At 38.6% G+C, this 20,848-nt stretch overlaps 2 protein-coding genes across 2 annotated transcripts in view; one reads left to right on the forward strand and one right to left on the reverse strand.

Annotated features, from left to right (window-relative positions):
* Window positions 1-3,995: 3,995 nt before the first annotated feature.
* Window positions 3,996-19,824, reverse strand: keap1a (kelch-like ECH-associated protein 1a). Its single transcript, XM_048162397.1, has 7 exons — window positions 19,439-19,824; window positions 13,991-14,570; window positions 12,183-12,539; window positions 10,010-10,686; window positions 7,395-7,600; window positions 4,612-4,788; window positions 3,996-4,491 (listed from the first exon to the last, which is right to left on the reverse strand). The coding sequence occupies exons 2-7, from the start codon at window positions 14,198-14,200 to the stop codon at window positions 4,313-4,315; spliced, it is 1,806 nt and encodes a 601-aa protein (XP_048018354.1). The 5' UTR covers window positions 14,201-14,570; window positions 19,439-19,824; the 3' UTR covers window positions 3,996-4,312.
* crlf1a (cytokine receptor-like factor 1a) overlaps window positions 18,998-20,848 on the forward strand; it is a 34,587-nt gene continuing 32,736 nt past the window's right edge. Inside the window, exon 1 of the mRNA XM_048162400.1 lies at window positions 18,998-19,086. The gene's annotated coding sequence lies outside the window, so the exon portion shown is untranslated. The remainder of the gene's footprint in view (window positions 19,087-20,848) is intronic.

Consider the following 20,848-nt stretch of genomic DNA (forward strand, 5'->3'; position numbering starts at 1 on the left):
AAACATTTAATATTTGTCGACTGTTTTATGATTGAAATTTTCAGCAACCGACAGCAATTTCAAGTGATGCAAACTACTCAACATTTTTATGAAATTTCACCGTTTTGAATTGGAAACATGCTATTATTTGATTTATATGATATGATTAATGTAATTTATATCTGAATGTGATGAGACAAGAAACGTTTTGCGTTTTTGACATATCAGACATACAAATGATGCATATATATATTTTAATTTTTTTATTTGTAAATAGCTTAAATTGATTACTTAATAATTACAAAAGACCTGGAACTTTTATCGTTCTTATTTCTTTTTTCGTTATTCCCTTAAATGTCATTTATTTAATTACTTTTAATAAAAAACACCCCCCCACCCCGAAAAAAAACATGGTTCCCCCCATACTATAGTAAACTATAGTAAATTTTAGTATACTGTATATATTATAGTATGTACAACACTATAATATGAATATCAAGAAATGAGTGAAAAATTACATTAAAAATTACAGTATTGTAAATATCACACCGAGTTACTTATGATTGGCATCTGTCAAGGTCATTTGGATTTGTAGTCCATGACTGAAGATATGTCAAGCCATCAACTAAAAATACACATTGATAAGGACTTAAATGTAATATTATTAAATGTAAAAGGTTTTATGACAATCTAAAAATGATGTATTGGGCTCCGGCCATATGAGACTTTGAACAGGACTGATGCATGTTTTCTCTGGTGGTTTTCCCACATCAGGACACTGAGAAACCAGCAAACCAGTCATTGAAAGCAAAGCATCCTAGCGCCTCCTATGTGTGAAAGTGAAGATTAACACATTACTGGACACTACACCTTTAGCACAGGTAAACTGATGCATTTTATACTTTGTGTTGCATCTTTCACATTGACTGCAGGCACCTTCCTCTGCTTCGACCAGTCAGTATAATCACATGTCGAGCGATGCGGTCTCAAGTACCTTACACACTGAAGGCAGCTGCGTGTCACTCCAGATCACTCAGGCAGTGTGTGTGTGTGTACTGGAGAGTGTGTCATACTTTGCCATGTGAGTCATCAGATATATTGTTAGGCTCAGGGAAGAGACAGCTCCGGCTCATCATCCAATCAGAGTCCAGGAGGAGCCAAAACAAGGCCTTGGGTCCGTACTCACACTCTGATGTGTCTCTCAGCATGTGTTTGTGTGTGACAGATCCACTGCCCGCTGATCACACGTCTCACGGCGAGGATCTCGCCCAAGGACTGGAATCAGCCAGTGTTGACATGGCACCTCATGATTTGATACGGATAAAGCCAGGAACCTGCGGAAAAGAAGTGGAGCCCCTGTGTTTGTGGATTAAACAGTTATGAGTAGGTAAACAAACCATCGAGTCTCACCGTGGAAATATAACGAGACTCTCTGTGTAAACTATAACATGGAGACAGTGAGTATTAAAGGTAGGGTAGGCAATTTTTGTAATACTGGTTGAAACTTTCTTTACATCCTGATAGCAATCAATAATAGAAGTGGTCTAGATATTAAAAAATATATATATCTAAACATATATCATATAATCATAAATCTTCTGTGGAAGTCTTAGGACTAAAAAATGTTTGTCCAATCAGTCAACGTGTATTTCCATACATCCGCGCACCCTGCGCACGCGGACATCACACGTCCCCAGCACGTTTCCCGTAAGTCTTTCTATGTCAACGCTGTCAAAAGCGAAATTAATCTGCAGCAGTCAGGTAAGTTGTTTACGTTCATCGTGTTAATGTTATGTGTTTTGAGACATGAGGCAATTTAACGCCGTTTCTTCCTGGATCTCTGGCTGTGCACGACCTGCGCGGTCATGTGTTTTGAAGGAGGCGTGGCTTTGGAGAGCGCTCTGAAGGGAGGGTGGGATCTCATGCCTTCAAAGCTAGCTTGCTCCGAAATTACTTACAAAATGCTTGCTTTAACACAACAACAAACCTACATCTTGACCGATTCATAACAATGTTCACAGTTTCTTATTTTCTTTGAATGGGGAAATTCTGAAATCTCATAAACTGCTTGGCGAACTCACAATTAAAAAAACTATTTCAAAACAGCAATAAAAACTGTCCCATAAATGTTGTTTCTTATGCTCAAATAGCGTAAAAAAGCAGATTTTCAGGCTAGCTGAGCCAATGCGCATGTGCAGTCCTGAGCGCGAGTCTCAACTAAGAGGAGTGAACCGTCTTTATATATCTATAATCTTTGACTGAAGCATATGGAAGCTTGTTTCCGCCATGAAATAAAAAAATAAAAAGGTAATTGCGACTTTTTATCTCACAATTTTGACTTTTTTTCTCAGAATTAGTTATAAAGTCAGAATTGTGTGATATAAAGACAGAATTGAGTTACAAAGTCAGAATTGTGTGATATAAACTCCAGTTGTGAGGAGAAAAAGTCAGAGTTGCATGATTTAAAAACTCACAATTGCAAGAAAAAAAGTAAATTGCGACTTTACATCTCACAATTCTAACTTTATAACTCACTTTATAACAATTATTTTTTCTCAAAATTACGAATTTATATCTCGCAATTCTGACTATATAAGATGCGATTGAGTTTATATCTCGCAATTCTGAGAAAAAAGTCAGAATTGTGAGTTATAAAGTTAGAATTGTGAGATGTAAAGTCGCAATTTACTTTTTTCTTGCGATTGTGAGTTTTTAAATCACGCAATTCTGACTTTATAACTCACAAAGGCCAGTTTCTATAAAGAAGCCTATGACACATGATGGATGATTGTGACATAACAAAAGTAATTGTCTTTATTAGTGAAAAAAAAAGCACACAAACTGCCTTGCAGAAAATAACTATCCAAAATGTGAAATTTCTTTAATTAATCTGTGAAAGATTTAGTCAACTTAAATGTGTTTTTTGAATTATTAATTTGCTTATATCAATGAATAGTTTGTAATTTTAATAAAGTAACTTTGAAAAAGTTGATATTGGACGCTTGCACAGTAATGCCAAGCTCAGTGCCCTTATTGAACACTAAATCCACACATTTCTATTAGTCTGCTGCTTCAGATCCCATCATTCATCATCTTCATGTTTAAATCACCACATTTCCAAAACATTCCAATGCAAGTTAATTAGATGTTACATATAATTTGGCAGTAAAATGTGTTGCACATTTTATTGGTGCAAAGATGAGTATGTGTGTATTATATAAAATGTTTGCAACTGCTTTTCACCACTTAATTAGAAGCACCACCTTGTTGTGGTGTCGTGTTATATAATTTATTTTAAAGTGCAAAGTGATGAAAGTCAAAATGTGTAAATAAAGCTCTTGCACCGTGATGTAAGTGTGTCCCATTGGGTGATCAGAAGTTCTTACACACACTAGTGGTCTTCACACCCACTTAAACACCAGGCTAAATACAGGAGATACATCATGTCCGCTGACGAGTGGTCATGCACCAGTATTGAGACAGGCTCTAAGTGTGTCTGGAAGTAGAAGTCCTCCACCTAGTGGTAAAAAGCAAACACGACACATTTTATGAAGCCTGTTGCCTATAAAGAAGATATTTCTAATGCATTATAGAAACCACAAATAGAAACCGTTTCTAAAATAGTATCATCGCGTGTCGCCATCACGGCTAGTTAATGGACTCCTGGAAAAGATTCCTTTTATCGCATCAGTTTAGGACGGTGTTTCCCAACCCTGTTCCAGGCACACCAACAGTACGTCTCCCTTATCTGAACCATATATTTCTGGTCTTGGAGTTTCTACTAACGAACTGATGAGTTGAATCAGGTGTGTTTGATTAGGAAGATTTGGAAAATGTGTACTGTTAGTGTGCCTCCAGGAACAGGGTTGGGAAACACTGGTTTAGGACGGTGCATTATAAGACATTATTTTAAGAACTGTAAGAATATCCTTTTAATGCATTATATATATCCTGGCTTCAAAGAAAGTGTTACTGCACCAGACAAACAGTCGTGAGAAAATCAAAGCAAACATTGATCAGATTTCAGTGTTTTATCAGGTATTTACAGACATGAGAAGCAAGCTCACAAAATTACATGTTCAGCAGTTCGACAAAAAGATTGTGCGTGTCTCAGATATTCATTCAGTCCTGATACAGTGACCGGAGGTTCATTAGTCCAGTGGTTAGCTCTCTAAATCACACACACACTTTGTAGTGGATTTATCAAATTATACTTAATTAACCTAAATTACATAGGAATGTCCTTATTGGCATCACATGCAGGAAGATGTTCGAAGGAATGTGCGGTCTTCAACATGGCACATGTTCAAAGTTCACAGGTCAAACTTCCACATTACATCTCTTCCTCCTCCTCATCCTCTTCCTCCGGCAGGATTCCAGGACACGGTTCCATGGTTACGGCGACACCCATTCCACTGCGCCCGACAGGCATATCCGTTAAATACGTCCATACATCACTGCCCGGACAGTAGTACTCCACACTGGACAAGAAACCGCCTTGATTGAATCCACCTGACATGGAATAATATTACAGATTATTTACATTTATGCATTAAATCCAAAGCAACTTCCACTGTGTTCAAGGTATACATTTGATCAATGCATGCATTCCCTTCCACCCGTCCAGCTCACCTAACACATAGATCTTGCACTGGTAGACTGTGACTCCGTGTGCGCTGCGGCAGTGGTTCATAGAGGCCATGGGCTCCCACACGTCTCGAGACACGTTATATCTCTCCATCGTTTTGAGTTGGGTTTGACCATCGTAGCCGCCAACTGCATAGAGGTAGTTATCCATACACACCACCCCTACAGACAGAGCAATAAGAGTTCACTTCATTATTTGAAGTATGACGCTTACAGCCATACAATGAAAGGCAAAGCAAAACTTGAAATAGATGTATGCATTACTTTTATGACGCTTTTTGAAGCTTGGCAGTTCCCGGTCCCTATCTGCATTCATTCTTTATGTCGACCGCACCGGTATTTCTTCAACTCTTCTGATATGAATTATTGATGACTATGCCACAGCTTTATCAGTTACAGTACATGCTGTATTGTTGCGTAAGGCTGCAGGGTCAAGCAACTCTGGGAAGTGTGAATTCCTAGAAGTCTAGTCACCTTCAAGGACTTTTTAAAAATAGGTTTATCTTTTTTTTATTTATTAACTTGTGAACGAAACCATAGTGTATTAATTATTTACTTCGAAAGCTTTATGTTATTTAGTAGAGGTAGATCAATCAGGTCGATTACCGATAGTTTTTCCTGTCATTACACTGTACGAGAGCGACCTCTAGAGGTGAAATAAAAACTATAATTGACACCTCGTGGAGTTTGTTTTGACACGTGAGACCGAGCGCTGCATTGAGCCGGACACTTCAGATGCAGATTTAAAACAGACGGTATGTAACAGTACATGTTTTATATCATTATTAAGTCATAATTTGTTGACTGGATGCTGCATTAGTGGAAAACAGAAGTTTGTTTGCCGTGAGGCTGAGAGGACGCTAACATTAGCAATACCTCAAGTGGGTAAAACAATGTGACAAAAAAATGCATCACAATTATTATCATGTATTTGCATTCGTTTAAATCCAGCTGCTCAGTTAAATGCATTCGATATGCAGCGAAGTTTGTGACGTTAGAAAGCAAATTGATGCGGTTAATGCAGCTGACAAAAACATATAAATGCATTCGATTTCAGTTCTTTTTTTATCGTGATTGTAATACATTTCGTTTTTTATTAGATAATCACATACTCTTCTAAAATAGAAGCTAATAAAGCATGAGAGTATACATACAATATACATAGATGTGTAATTTCAATGCTATGTTTAAAGATGGACATTTTTAGGTCTGTTTGGCTTTAAAAGAAATGTAACTTTAACTCTTTACAGTAAGAGCCCATCCTTAACATTAACTAAGGTTAAACAAAGGATTGTTAATTTTTAACTTGAACATTTAGTCATTTTTTCTTCTCATATCTCTTAACATTAGTTAATGTACTATGAACTAATATGAATGATCAAGGTATAGGTACGGAAGAGGATTAGGGCCAAGCAATAATAAAAAAATAAAACCATCTCGAGATGGTTAAATTACGAATTTTATTCTCATAATTTAACAACTTTTTTCTCGTAATTTAATGACTTTATTCTCATAATTTAATGTTTATTCTCAACATTTTATCTTGACTTTTTTCTCGTAATTTAATGACTTTTTTCTCATAATTTAATGACTTCATTCTCAACATTTTATTTGTACTTTTTTCTCAAAATTTTACGAGTTTTTTCTCGTAATTTAATGAGTTTATTCTCAACATTTTACTTCTTTTTTCTCATAATTTAACGAGTTTATTCTCAACATTTTATTTCTATTTTTTTTCTCGAAATTTAACGAGTTTTTTCTTGTAATTTAATGAGTTTATTCTCAACATTTTATCTCAACTTTTTTCTCATAATTTAACAAGTTTTTCTCGTGATTTAACGAGTTTATTCTCAACATTTTATTTTTTACTTTTTTCTCGAAATTTAACGAGTTTATTCTCAACATTTTATTTCGACTTTTTTCTCGAAATTTAACAAGTTTTTTCTCGAAATTGAATGTTTATTCTCAACATTTTACTTCTACTTTTTTCTCGTAATTTAACGAGTTTATTCTCAACATTTTATTTCTATTTTTTTCTCGTAATTTAATGACTTTATTCTCAACATTTTATCTTGACTTTTTTCTCGAAATTTAACGACATTTTTCTCATAATTTAACAAATTTGTTCTCGTAATTTAACGACTTTTTTCTCGTAATTTAATGACTTCATTCTCAACATTTTATCTTGACTTTTTTCTCGAAATTTAACGACATTTTTCTCATAATTTAACAAATTTGTTCTCGTAATTTAACGACTTTTTTCTCGTAATTTAATGACTTCATTCTCAACATTTTATTTCTACTTTTTTCTCGAAATTTAACGAGTTTTTTCTTGAAATTTAATAAGTTTATTCTCAACATTTTAATGAGTTTATTCTCAAATAAACTCATCTACTTTTTTCTCGAAATTTAATGACTTTATTCTCAAGTCGACCTCTATTATCTAGTTTATGTTTGATCCAGGTTTATTATTACATTTATTCATTTAGCAGATCTTACAAAAAGCGATTCATCTTAAGGAGGAAATAACATGACAAGAGCTAATAATACAAAGTTTCAAACACTGAATAGTACAGAATTATGTTTTCTTATGTGGTTTTGATTAGATTTGATGTAGTCGTTTGTTCTCTTCTGTTCATATTGTTGCCTTTAATCACTTTTATATAATGGCAGGATTCATGCACTACATCACATGACTGTGGTTAACATGTCAAGTAAAAGAAAGCAGTTCCAATTCATTAATTTGATAAATGGTGCAGAATATTTACCGAGGCCGCTCCGAACTGTGTTCATAGGTGCCACGTGCTGCCAGGTGTTGGTGTCAGGTTGAAAGCGCTCGACTGTGTTCCACCGGTTGTCCCCGTCGAACCCCCCCACCACATACAGACTCCCCCCACACATGACCACGCCGGCCCCCAGTCGCGCCACTGACATCGGGGCCACAAACGTCCAGCGGTTTGTCTCTGGATCATACCTGTGAAAACAAAAAAGCCAGAAATCCTTACAAAACCAATTTAGATAATGTAATGAATATGATTTCCTTACACATAGTTGAAGAAGTCAATGCAAATATCTCAGGCTCATCACAGTGATATCCAGAGCCAAATACCAATCATAACTGCAAGCAATTCGCATGAGCTGTTATATCACCTTCAGCAAGAAGAGGTTGTATTTAACCTGCCAACAATGCAGCGTCTCCATTTAACAGCTACTGTTACGGACCCAGGAGTTTCTGTCTCCCAGCACATACTGAGTCTTGAATTTCACACATCTTTGAAACTGTAGATGATCTATCGACATTCATTGTTTGAATTTGTGTCTAGCTGTAATTCCTGAATAGAATACACGCACATTCTCTCCCTGCATTCCTGGACAGATTAACTTTGTGCTCAGATTTAAATGATCCTCAATAGGACTCACATGCCACGGTTATGAATCTGTACTTGAGCTTTTTGAAAATTAAATAACAAATCCACAGTAAAAGGCGAAGTTAATGAGGTTTATGCCACTTACATATTCTGTTTGACTTTGTGGCATAATTTTTATTAACTGTACACACACTACCATCTAAAAGATTTTTTTTTAAAAGAAATGAATACTTCTATTCAGCAAGGATGCATCAAATTGATCAGAAAGTGTAGAGTGTATAATATTACCAAAAAAATGTAATCAGTTTCAAATGGATGCTTCAGGATTCATCAATGAATCCTGAAAAAGAAAATGTATCAGTTTGCACAAGAATATGAAGCAGCACAACCGTTTTCAACATTGATAATAATAATGAATATTTCTATGCAGCAAATCAGCATATTAGAATGATTTCTGAAGGATCATGTGACACTGAAGACTGGAGTAACAATTATAGTAATATTTCACATTATTACTGTTTTACTGTGCTTTTTATTAAATATATGCCGCCTTGGTGAGCATAAACGACTTTTTAAATTATTTTTGTACAAAACTTGCAAATAAACTATAATCGCCACATTGTTTTGTAACTGCTTGTTTCTAGTCAAAATATCTAAAAATTCTTAAATCAAAAAGCATTTACTAGACAATTTTAAAATTTCTTGTTTTGTGAAAAAAGTTAAAATTAACTTTTGCTTAAAGTGGACCTATAATGCATGACAACAACACTCTACTACAACAACTCTTCCTCTTCTCTAAAGCAGCCCGACATGGCCCCGCCCCCTTTGTTGTGTGTTCTCGGGGGCGGGGTTTATGTAAATTTTGGGGTTTGTGATGTCACTAACTGGGAAGGAGCTCGTTGTAGTCCCTACCAGCCGTTTGTTGTAGTCTTTAAAAAACGATTTCTGTAAAAGAAAATATCTCCCTTTGCATTGAACTTTGAGCGTCGTAACTTTACAGATGTTGTTTATGATCAAACAGCAACATTACACACTAATAAAAGTTAAAAAAGTCAAATCATAATCAACCACCCCTTTAAAACAAGCAAAATATTCTGATAATGGGATAAGCAAAGAAATCTTGTTTTCGGTTTTATTTAAAATTATTTTGCTTACCCCACTGGCAAATTATTTAGCTTGTTTCAAGCAAAAACTCACTTAATTTTAACTTATTTTTTCACAAAACAATACAATAATTTTTAATTTGTCTAGTAAATGTTGTTTGATTTAAGAATTTTTAGATATCTGAACTAGAAATAAGACAAAAATACTAAGTAAGAAAAGCATTTTTATAGAAAAGCTGCTCTTATTTAGACCGCTCACTCCCTTACAAACAAGACTAATTAAAGATAATTAATTCTAATTCATGCATTCATCATTAAAATGTAGTCAGTTCGAAGTACACACTTCCTACAAATGTTTTGACAGTCCCAATAACCAAAGTAATATAGCTACCACCTCAGTTCTCCTCAGTCCTTCCTTTCAGGTTTAGGGTTTATAAGTTCATGCAAGGTCTTCTCACCTGATCTGTCACCATTGGCTAATAAATATAATATATCATTACACATATTGTGGAGATGCGTTTCTCCTGAAAGACCTGACCTGACTCTGTGCCGTGGAATGTACGTTATGAAACAGATTTGCCTGAAGCTTGTTAGTCAAGAGTGACTGCTCTGAAAAGAACAGAGCAAACCGATGGAAGTTAAAACACTTTCTGCATGACAAGCGTAGCGTGTGTATCGTGCCCTGTCTGCTAATATTTCATCTGTGTGAATGTTCTTCCGTCGGACAGGTGCGCGACTCAGTCTTTGGTGTAATACGAGCTCCGTCAACCTATCTGTCACTCTGCACTGTGCTAATGTTTTGATTCCGCCAGCGTACGTATAATAGGAAGGAAATATAACATAAAGGGGAAAAACCCCACAGCATAAAACACAAAACCTTTTTGAATGGTTTTCTTCCTGTCCCAGCCTCACCTCTCGACACTGTTGTGATGTGTAGAGGCATGTGAACCCCCTACGGCGTAAATGCTTCCGTCAATGACCCCGACACCCACCCGGTTTCTGGGCGTGTTGAGCGGAGCCAGCTGGGTCCACTGGTTAGTCATGGGGTTGTAGCAGGACAAAGATCCAGACTCCGTGTTGTTCTGCAGAGAGAGATTGCGTCCCCCCACCGTATAAAGCAGCCCGAACAACACGCAAGCCCCCAGCCCGCTACACGGAGATCCCATGTCAGCCAGCTTCAGCCAGACGTTCTTCCTCGGGTCGAAGGCTTCCAGAGAGTCCAGAGAGTGTTGCTTGTACCCTCCTGCTATGTAGATGAGCTGCGTCCCACGATGAGGAGGGGGAGGCAAGGGTTTTCGAAGAGCCATGTCCTGAAAGATCTTGGACAGGAAGTCCTTGCAGGAGTTGGCCTTGCTGAGGATGGGGCAGGACTGCAGCTGCCTTTGGAGGAACGTCGGCGGCAGCGCGTAGATGTGGACCGCGTTGAGGAGGGCGTGGAAGTACTGTGCGCGGCCCTCCGAGTCCCAGCGCACCCAGTCGATACAGGCCTTGTAGACCTCGCTTTCGCAGAGCACCTTTAGACTGTCCTGACTGATCAGCTCCAGAAGCTGGCAATGGGACAAGCTGAAGAACTCCTCCTCTTTGGTCACCTATGACACAGGCATGGAGGATAGTTAGATCAGAAGAGTATACTGACTCTTTGTAAATAGGCATTTGCATTTGAGTATGTCAATTACATGTGAGGAATAATAAATTAAAATATAGCTGCGAGCAGCAATTATCGGTGTTCAAGCGCTTTTAAGGCCTTTAATGCGTAATAATATTTTTGGTTTTATTTAGCAAGCCTCTAACTTTTTTGATCATACATGGAAAAGACCATTTACAGACAATACAGGCAATTTACCTTAAGAAAAATATGTTTTTTTAAAGCTTTTTAACAGTTATCGAGGTTAAGCCAAAAACCTAGGACTAGTTTGCCAAAGTTGGCAAAGTTGGTTCTCCAATATCTCCAATATTTAATGAACGATTCGATAGAGGCAAAGCTGCTCAGAATGAGGAGTTCTACCATGTGCGAAAAATCACGCGATACGCGATCCATTATGCACTTGAAAAACGTGAAGGCGCCCCCCGGTGTCCAATTTTTTGCGAATTTCTCACAGGCCTCTAGGGCTGTGAGTCAAACAGGCCTAGAAAGTTTTGTTCCAATCGGCCTCCGTTAACCTTGTCTGATAGCTGCTCAAATTTCATTGGCCGATGGCAGACATGTTTATCAAGATACATCAATGTCCTCATAGGCAGTCGTGGCCACTTGGACGAAGACACTGCATGCCAATTTTCAAGTCGATGGAACTAACGGTGAAGTAGTTATAGCAGTTTTCCTATTTTTTTCCTGTTATAACGCCACCATGTGGCCAGTTTCCACGTTCTTTTTCTTACGACCACAGAATGAGCTCTTACACAGGTGTGCCAAGTTTGGTGAAAATATCTCATTCCGTTCATGAGTTATAGCCATTTTAGTAAAAGTGGCTCCGCCCACTTTGAAAGTTTTGGCGGCCCTTTAGGGATTAGGAATTGGAATTTCTGAACTTTTTTTTATTATTGACTATTGACAATGAGACTCCAGAGAATCTGGCTGCACTGGGACCTAGGACTAGTTCACAAAAGTAGGTTTTTCAAAAAAATTCAAATTCCTAAAAAATTGGGTCATGGCTTAATGGAGAACCAGTAGAGAACCACTGATATAGAGTCATGTGGACAACTTTTCTGGTACTTTTGTTATGGTAATTACATTTTTAAGTTTTAAGTTTAAGTTTTTTGAGTATAAATCACCATCCACTTTCAGCTCACACATTGTGCCTAACATCTCTTTTTGAGCTGAAGAAGGAAGAAATAAGGGTGAGTAAATTGGGTTTTGGGTTAACTATTGCTTTAATGCATGATTCTTCTGACGGCTGGATAATTTATACGAATCAATATCCATCTGTAAGACAGACCAGAGTTCCATCGACAGATCAATTAGCCGCACAGCGCCGTTCTCCACAGCCTTCATTCATTCACAGACTGTTAGAGGTCAATGGCTCAGTACAGTTACTTAAGAGAGCGCAGCGGGTAGCAACTATCGACCGCCGCTGACGGAGTCACGCACCTCATTGAAGTGAGTGTTGATGTACTCTCTCGTGCGCAGGTGCAGCTCGGTGCAGCCGATCTCCTCTGCGAATCTCGAGATACCTATGACATTAGACGGCTCTAGGTTCTTCGTCAGGAAATCGCAGCACGCCTTGGCCACTTCTTCCATCTGATAGCGCATCGCTGTCAAGAGGACGTGAAGAACGCACTTCTCGCCCACCGTGATGCGGGAGGTGTAGGCGAAGTCGATGAGGCGGCTGATGACCGCCGGACACACGTCCCGCAGCGTGACCTCCGAGGCGTGGCATTCCTTGAAGTTGCTGGTGAACATGGCTTTGAAGTAAGGACTGCAGGCAGCCAGCACCAGTTTATGCACCTGGAGAATGTAGAAAAAGCTGTCAGGACACATCTGAAACTAAATCATGAGAGCTGTACAGTATCTGCCATGTACTTGTAATTACAATTAAATGCCTTAACATGTACTGACATAATTCTTCGCTTGTAATGAGAACGATTTATCTTTGTACGCTGTAATTTGCAGTGCCAGGGCAATTTTGTACTCGCATTGCTCAAAATTTTAATATCGAATGGGAAAAGTCCTGTGATTTTGACATATAGCCCCAAATAAAATCCCCAAATACCCCAAACTACTGTATGCTAACATTGTTCTCCATCATGCAATTGTTAATTGTGAGAACTTCAACTCCATTAAAGCAAATAAATAAACAAAAACTCTGGTGAGAACAGACTGTGCTGGAACGGGAGATCTCACGACACTAAGTAGAATAAGGGTGCGTCTCAATCAGCTCGTCATTCAGTACATTGTGTACATGAATTCAGCACTGGTAAGGACAGTAATAGCTCACTGCACATTGAGACACTGATGACTATTCCTGTCGACATGACAACGACCTCATTGTACTGGTATTTATGAATAACAGCGGAGCTGATATCTTTATGACATTGTTTTAATGTTACTTAAAGTGCATTGTGATAAACACTTTGCTTGCTACATATACGTGCAGCATTTCAGCTGTGAATAAAGGATAAATGTTAGTTCATTAACTGTCTAGCGATAAAGCTGACATAATTAAATAATGGTTTGTATTCTAAAAAACATCTATCGTGTGTCATTATGTGTAGTGAGTTTCGCGCTTCAGAACTTCTGTTACGGGAGTATCGATGCTCCCTGGTTTTCACGGTGGACTTTTTAGGGAGCAAACGTTTGAATGCACTGCAATTGAGATAGCCCTTAAAGGATTAGTTCACTTCAGGATTACAATTTCCTGATAATTTACTCACACCATGTCATCCAAGATGTTTATGTCTTTCTTTCTTTCTTCAGTGAAAACAGAAATGAAGGTTTTTGAGGAAAATATTCCAGGATTTTTCTCCATATAGTGGACTTCACTGGGGTTCAACGGGTTGAAGGTCCAAATGTCAGTTTCAGTGCAGCTTCAAAGAGCTCTACATGATCTACATGAGCTCTACATGATTTATCCACTGAAGAAAGAAAGACATGAACATCTTGGATGACATGGGGGTGAGTAAATTATCAGGAAACTTTAATTCTGAAGTGAACTAATCCCCTCTGGGGGAAATTTTACGTTTAGAATTTTTTTAATGTTTTGCTTCATCAGAATGGGATGATACTTGGTGACTTTTGTCGAATTATCTATGTGAACACACACAAAGCTACCAAGTGTGCCCCAAAAATGAAGGGGATGGCCAACTCCCTGACCAGTGCCCTGACTATTGAACTGGAACACTGATTGAGATGCCCCCTAAGACAGCTTTTTCACCTGGTACACCTTGAAGGACTCTCACCTTAAAATCTACTATCTTATCCTTGTACATCACATGTAGAACCAGATCACAGAGCAGCTCGTGATGGCGGAACTCATCCATGACCTGCATGGCTCTAGAGGGATGACTCTCGACCGTGTAATCCAAGTAACCGTGACCCCTCATGGAGGGCACCACGATGGCGGAGAAATCCTCATCTTTAATGGGCCTCTTCTTTCTTGGACATATCATTCTCTGAGACCTAGAATGTCACTGATATACGTAGGAAATGGATGGCGACTGCAGCGAGAGAATGTCTAAATCCATCCGCGTGTCATGAAGAAATACAGGCACAACTGATGATCACTTAGGGATAGAGAGCCATGTTTCTTCTGCCGGGTTAGAAGTCCGCCATACCAAGATCCTGTATCAAGCCAAGTTGGCATTGTTGAAATATCCACAGTATATAACAAATAGATATTATAGCATTAAATCAGACAAATGCTGCTGTTTATCTTGTACAGAGGAGGTAAAAAGTCATTTTTATTAAAAATTATTTTAAGCAATATTCTTTTCTTCCAAATGGTTGTTGTCCTCTGAGATGGATTGTGCCCTTTTCACCCTGCAAAGAAAACAGATAAAACACTGAGAAATGTTTAGTTAATGCTTTCATTGTTTATCAAATGCATAATTGAATATAGCCACAGATGATTGAGGAAGATATCTTAGATGTAAAACTAAACAAACACTACAATATAAAAGGAATACAATGGAAGCATTACGTAAATCCTTCTAAAGAAACTGTCTTTAATTACAGACTATGTTGCACGGACTCGGCTGAATCAAGTTTCACTTCCCTATTCCTTGACAGATGTCAAGTACACTACCAAAAAATAAAAAAAATAAATAAACAGCAAAGCCACACCCTTGTTCACAGACGAAACATGTGATTTCCTGCATAATACAGATAATACTTCCAAAACCATGCTTGAAATAGTTGAGTATCAAAAGACCTTTGTGCACACTAACATGCTTTTCGAGTGAAGGCCAAAGTCTCTGTTGTTGTTGTTCATTAGTGATTCATTTTTTTTCATGGCTTATGCAACGTCGCACACTTGCATGTCATCTCTGCTGCTGTTATTGCACAATCCAGAGTCTCTTATTTGTCTTAAAGCACAGTTTATCACAAGACTTCTCTTCAGCCGTGGCCTCCATCCCTCATAAAGGCTCATTGTGTCATGCTCCCACATGCCATATTGCAAAGCTGGACTTTAACATGCTGTGCTGTGCATTCTGGTGGGATTAACCATTAACTCGCTGCTATTATAGAACAGAAAGTGAAAAGCACTGGAACTTTTTTGGTTGGTGCTGCCAAGTGAACTTTTGTCCTGGTTAACTACCACGATGTTGATTCAATTAAAGGAATAGTCATTATTTGCCTACCCTTGTGTCATTCGAAACCCATATGCTGTGTCTGTGGAATATTTATGAAGAGCCTTTACGCAGCACTTTCCATACAATGGCTAGGTTTACATGTGCACCAACTGTCAGAGTGAGGAATTACTCGGATTAGGATAAGTTTGCATGACATGGGCAAGCCTTTTCAGTCCTACTTTTATTACTCTCTAAGAAATGTTCTTTTATCTGCCACTTTGTACCTCAAGCTACAACACGAAATATTAAATTAAAATTCATTACGCCTGTTTGATGCTTCTTTTTAGTTTTGTCAAAAGTGTCAAATGTGATGCTTTGAGCGCTGATTGGCCATTGAGTTCACATGCTCAACAGATATGTCTCTGATTGGCCATTGAGGTCACACGCTCAACAGATATGTCTCTGATTGGCCATTGAGTTCACATGCTCAACAGATATGTCTCTGATTGGCCATTGAGGTCACACGCTCAACAGATATGTCTCTGATTGGCCATTGAGTTCACATGCTCAACAGATATGTCTCTGATTGGCCATTGAGGTCACACGCTCAACAGATATGTCTCTGATTGGCCATTGAGTTCACATGCTCAACAGATATGTCTCTGATTGGCCATTGAGTTCACACGCTCAACAGATATGTCTCTGATTGGCCATTGAGTTCACACGCTCAACAGATATGTCTCTGATTGGCCATTGAGTTCACACGCTCAACAGATATGTTTCTGATTGGCCACTGAGGTCACACGCTCAACAGATATGTTTCTGATTGGCCATTGAGGTCACACGCTCAACAGATATGTCTCTGATTGGCCATTGAGTTCACACGCTCAACAGATATGTTTCTGATTGGCCACTGAGGTCACACGCTCAACAGATATGTTTCTGATTGGCCATTGAGGTCACACGCTCAACAGATATGTCTCTGATTGGCCATTGAGTTCACATGCTCAACAGATATGTCTCTGATTGGCCATTGAGGTCACACGCTCAACAGATATGTTTCTGATTGGCCACTGAGGTCACACGCTCAACAGATATGTCTGTGATTGGCTACAATGATCAATCCTTCAAAAACATGTTGTAAATAGACATCTTTGACGCACTTCACCGAGCACCTAGATATACATGAACTTATTCCAACTTATTCACAATACTGCTCTAATTGTATTATAAGAATATGCTTTTCCATTGTTTTTCAATGTAAACTAGATATATTTCTGTGTAAAACAAAGAAAAGCCAGACTTTTGGAATGAGGGCAAGTAAATTCAGTTCAGTGTTGTCAATTTGGTTCAATAAAGTTCATCAGTTATGGAGGTAAGTGTAAATATAATGACAGAATTTTCTATTTGGGGTGAACTATCCCTTTAAAAGGTCATGAAACCCTTTCTATGGCTATTTTATTCTAAATAAAAAAAGCACCAAAAAAACAAACAAACAACAACAAAAAAAAAACTTTAAACCAGTGTCATGAAAAATGATAACAATACAATGAACGATAACTGTTTCAGCTTAAGTATTAAATGCGGTTAAATGTCAATATAATACACTTACTGTATTGTATTAAGTTTAGTTGTGTGGGGTGGGGGTAAATTAAGCGTGATCTGCTGTGACATCACAATCATGGTGCATTGTGGTCTATAGATCTGCCTGAAGTGTACAAGTTTGAGTAGACTCGTAAACTTGAACGCACATCAAAATGGCGGTGGGGATTCCCCCAAGGGGAAGTTTGAGTGGACACGCCCCCTACTGCTGATTGGCTACAAGTGTGTTGTGGTGCTCGGTCCGATCCACTTTCAACAGCATTTCTCAGAAATCACTTACTGCACCTTTAATATGTAACAACACATGTAGTGTGCATGAGAGCTGCTTCTGCACAGAGTTTAACAACATAAAGTGCTCAAAGAGAGAGAGAGAGAGAGAGAGAGAGAGAGAGAGAGAGAGAGAGAGAGGGAGAGCAAAGTTCCACCGTGTCACAGTTATATATCCGAGGTTATTGAGAGTACAAACACCTCATTGATAACTGCACCATGACACATCTCCTTTGCCCTGATAAAGAGCCAGTCAGTCTATGAGCAGTCTGGAACGTGTTCATGACCATGAGGAGAACTGTGCATCATAAAGTCATGGCAGGGTGGTGATCACTGACCTGGAATCAGGCTGATGGGAAAGCCTTTGTTCAGATAAAGTTTCTAAGTACACTGAACCTTTTGCATAATAATCTGTTTAACTTGGAAGAGTCAGACGTGCTCACACACTGTAGGAATGCACTGCAGTGTGATTCATCGAGATGACTAATAATGATAGTTTGATTAGCTCAGGGCTCCACAATTAGGATGGCCTGATGGCTCTGGGCCAGTGTGAGAGAGTTTCGGGATAGTCTTATGAGGTCCTGATCGCCCTGTCAGAGGTTTATTTCGCAATAATGACCAGTTAACTGTACTTTATCCCTTATCTTCTTTCAGACGAAAGTATCCTGGCTCTTCCAAACCTTATAATGGTTGTGAATGGGGGGGGCGTTTTGAAGCCAAAAGTAATGCATCCATCTATCATAAAAGTAATCAATACAACTCCAGGGGGTTAATAAAGGTCTTCTGAAGTGAAGCAAGGCGTTTTTTAAAGAAAAATATCCATATTTAAAACTTTATAAATTCAAATAACTAGCTTCCGGTGGATAACCGTATGCAGAATGAGTAAATGAGTAATCCTCTGACGCGATGTATAACGCAGGATCTTAAGCTTAGACGCCTCTCGCAGTTCAAACAAATAGGGCTGTGCAACAAATTCAAGCTCCTCTTCTCTTATATCGAAATCCTCCGTCATTTCTCTTTAATAATTATCGTTTTAGACTTGTAATCCGTGACCAGTGATTTGTTTTGCTGTATCCTCTGCGCCTCCGCATTTGTCAGGTCAAAGGATACTCTTCTGACGCAAATCGACTTGCGCATTCTCCATATGGTCGTCCCCCGGAAGCTAGTAATTTCAATTTATAAAGTTTTAAATATGGATATTTTTCTTGCAAAAATTGTATCACTTTGCTTCAGAAGGCCTTTATTAACCCTCTGGAGTCATATGGATTATTTTCATTTTTATGGATGGATGCATTATTTTTGGCTTCAAAACACGGCCCCCCCCCCCATTCACAACCATTATAATCCTTGGAGGACTATGGATATATATTTTTTTAATATATCTCTGATTGTGTTCATCTGAAAGAAAATAGTCATATACACCTAGGATTAAGTAAATCATGGGATCAATTCATTTTTGGGTGAACTATCCCTTTAAGAATTACCATAAAAAAAGTTTTATCAATGCTTTTAGCCAGATCCTGTTCACGTGGTTTCAGCTCCAGGTACACTGCTTCAATACTGTTGTTGTTTGTTTTGACACAATCATCGGAGTTTCGATGACACCACTACAGAGTTGTTGGATTTTACATAAAGAAAGGAGTGTTTTATAAGCATTTTTCGCTTGCTTCTGGAACGGGTTTCTCGTGCAAGGCGCATGAAATAGAAAACCCGGAGTGGACTCCAAACCCAGGGATCACAGAACGCTTTGGGCGTGGGAGGGGTCGATCCAGTCCGGCTTTTAGCATGTTCGTTGCTTGGTGAGACTCGAAGCTTGACGCTTCAGCTTGTTTCGGAACTAATCTCTTAGGCTGAGAAGAAATGTACGAAATAACTCACCAAACTTTGCGTGCAACGTAAGTTACTCGATATATTTAATATTGCACTAGCAATCATGCTGCTGTAGTTGTAAATATCAGTAACGCTGATGTTTACCTGCAATCTCGTGCCAAAAACAGCCGCCTCAGTACAATATTAAGAGCTCAACTACTCTGTCAGCACTTTTCTTTGGTGAAAAAAAGCAGTCATATAAGATTTTAACAATTGTGACACAATTTTGCACCCCTGATAAAATCATACCGATTCGCGTTTGAGAGGCAAAAATCACTTTTAGTTAGTTAGTTAGTTAGCACCGCGTCAAGCGCGCGCAGGTCTCCATCGACACCAGCGTAACGCAATCCTCCTTCTACACCCTCTAAAAACACTCACCTTGTATCAGGAACCGGCGACAGTTCTCCACTTACTTCCACTTGCCTACTGTCAGCACAGATGCTTTATCTAAAGAATGATGCTGATAAAATTATTAAATGAAGAAGGGAATGCTCTCCGCGCGCATTCACGAACAGAACCTTCCCGTAGTTGGCGCGTAAAAACGTCAAAGCAAAGCACACACACACACAAAAAAATCGAAAGTTTCTTGTGTCGTGAAGCTCCACCGCCTTCCAGCTGTCAACTGGCTCTGTGAGGGAAAACGCGCGTGCACTCTGTCTGTCACTCACGCGCGCAGCAGCCTTCCAAACATGAGCGATAAAGGAGGCTCGTGCACACACTCTCTCCAGCGCGCTCCCGCTGGCAGCGCTCCAAACACACAGAGTGCCATTGACATCAGCATGACTGTGCAACTCCTCTGTTTAGCTGAACCGAAAGCAAAGATACATCGAGGACTGTCAGTTGATCTCATTTGTCTTTTAAATGCATCCATCTCTGTCTGCTTCACAGTTCTTTGCCAAAAATTCTCAAGGTTGTTATGTAAAAAGCAAACAGACACCCACTGGGAAACCCTCTTCCTAATCCTAAATGAAGTTGTGTTTGCAGTGTATTTGTTTGGGCTTGTCGGGATTTTAATTTTTCCTGAGGCTTCAGTGAGTCAGAATATATGGAAACTGAGTGTCATTCCACAATAATGAACAAGCTAATCCACATTTTAACCTGGGAACTTCAGCCTCACGTCGCCCCCTCAAAAGTAGTGATTAACAATGCTGACAGGGAAACACCACTATTAAAACTGGTAAATGTTTAACAGAAATGACTGTTAATTAAACGTTTGCTTATAGATGCACAGTGACTTTATTATATTAGCTATGGATACTAATGGGAGATTGTATGTAGAATGTGATATTTTTTACATCCCTAAGAGTCCAGTCTCTGATGTATATATATACATACATACATATATAATACATATATAGGCCTATATCAGATTTTATGGATCTCTGACAGATAGCAGATTGTTTTACAGTAAGTAATTCCTCAAGGTTTCCTGAAGATCATATTCCTTGTTGGGTTACACCCAGGCCTTTGACCTCAGCAGAATTTGTGAGGTTTGTTTTACTGATTCTTGTCTTGTCATGGCCTTAAGGAAGTCATTGACGCATGAACGTTGTTTTCCATGCAAATTCCTCCAAGAGCAGGAGGTGCAAGAGCAAATACTGTTCCAACAAAACACAGCAAAGTTTACTGTTAGAAAGATCAGGTACGTATGCAAAGCGTTTTATTATGGCAGCGTTAGCATCGAATTCTTCTTCATCAGTTCCATCAAAGTATTTTTAAACATTTAGGATTTATTTACTATGATAATTATAATAAATAATAAACTCATCTTTAATATGCCACCTTTTA

The sequence above is a fragment of the Megalobrama amblycephala genome, linkage group LG17, assembly GCF_018812025.1.
Source record: "Megalobrama amblycephala isolate DHTTF-2021 linkage group LG17, ASM1881202v1, whole genome shotgun sequence".
NCBI classification, from domain to species: domain Eukaryota; kingdom Metazoa; phylum Chordata; class Actinopteri; order Cypriniformes; family Xenocyprididae; genus Megalobrama; species Megalobrama amblycephala.

What these genes read in the sequence shown, in the direction of transcription:
- keap1a (XM_048162397.1), bottom strand. Translation starts at nt 14,200, where the DNA reads ATGATATGTCCAAGAAAGAAGAGGCCCATTAAAGATGAGGATTTCTCC. An exon ending in ATAAGATAGTAGATTTTAAG is followed by an intron (nt 12,540 to 13,990) that starts GTGAGAGTCCTT and finishes TACATTCTCCAG; the next exon opens with GTGCATAAACTGGTGCTGGC. An exon ending in CATCACAACAGTGTCGAGAG is followed by an intron (nt 7,601 to 10,009) that starts GTGAGGCTGGGA and finishes TTGTTTTCACAG; the next exon opens with GTATGATCCAGAGACAAACC.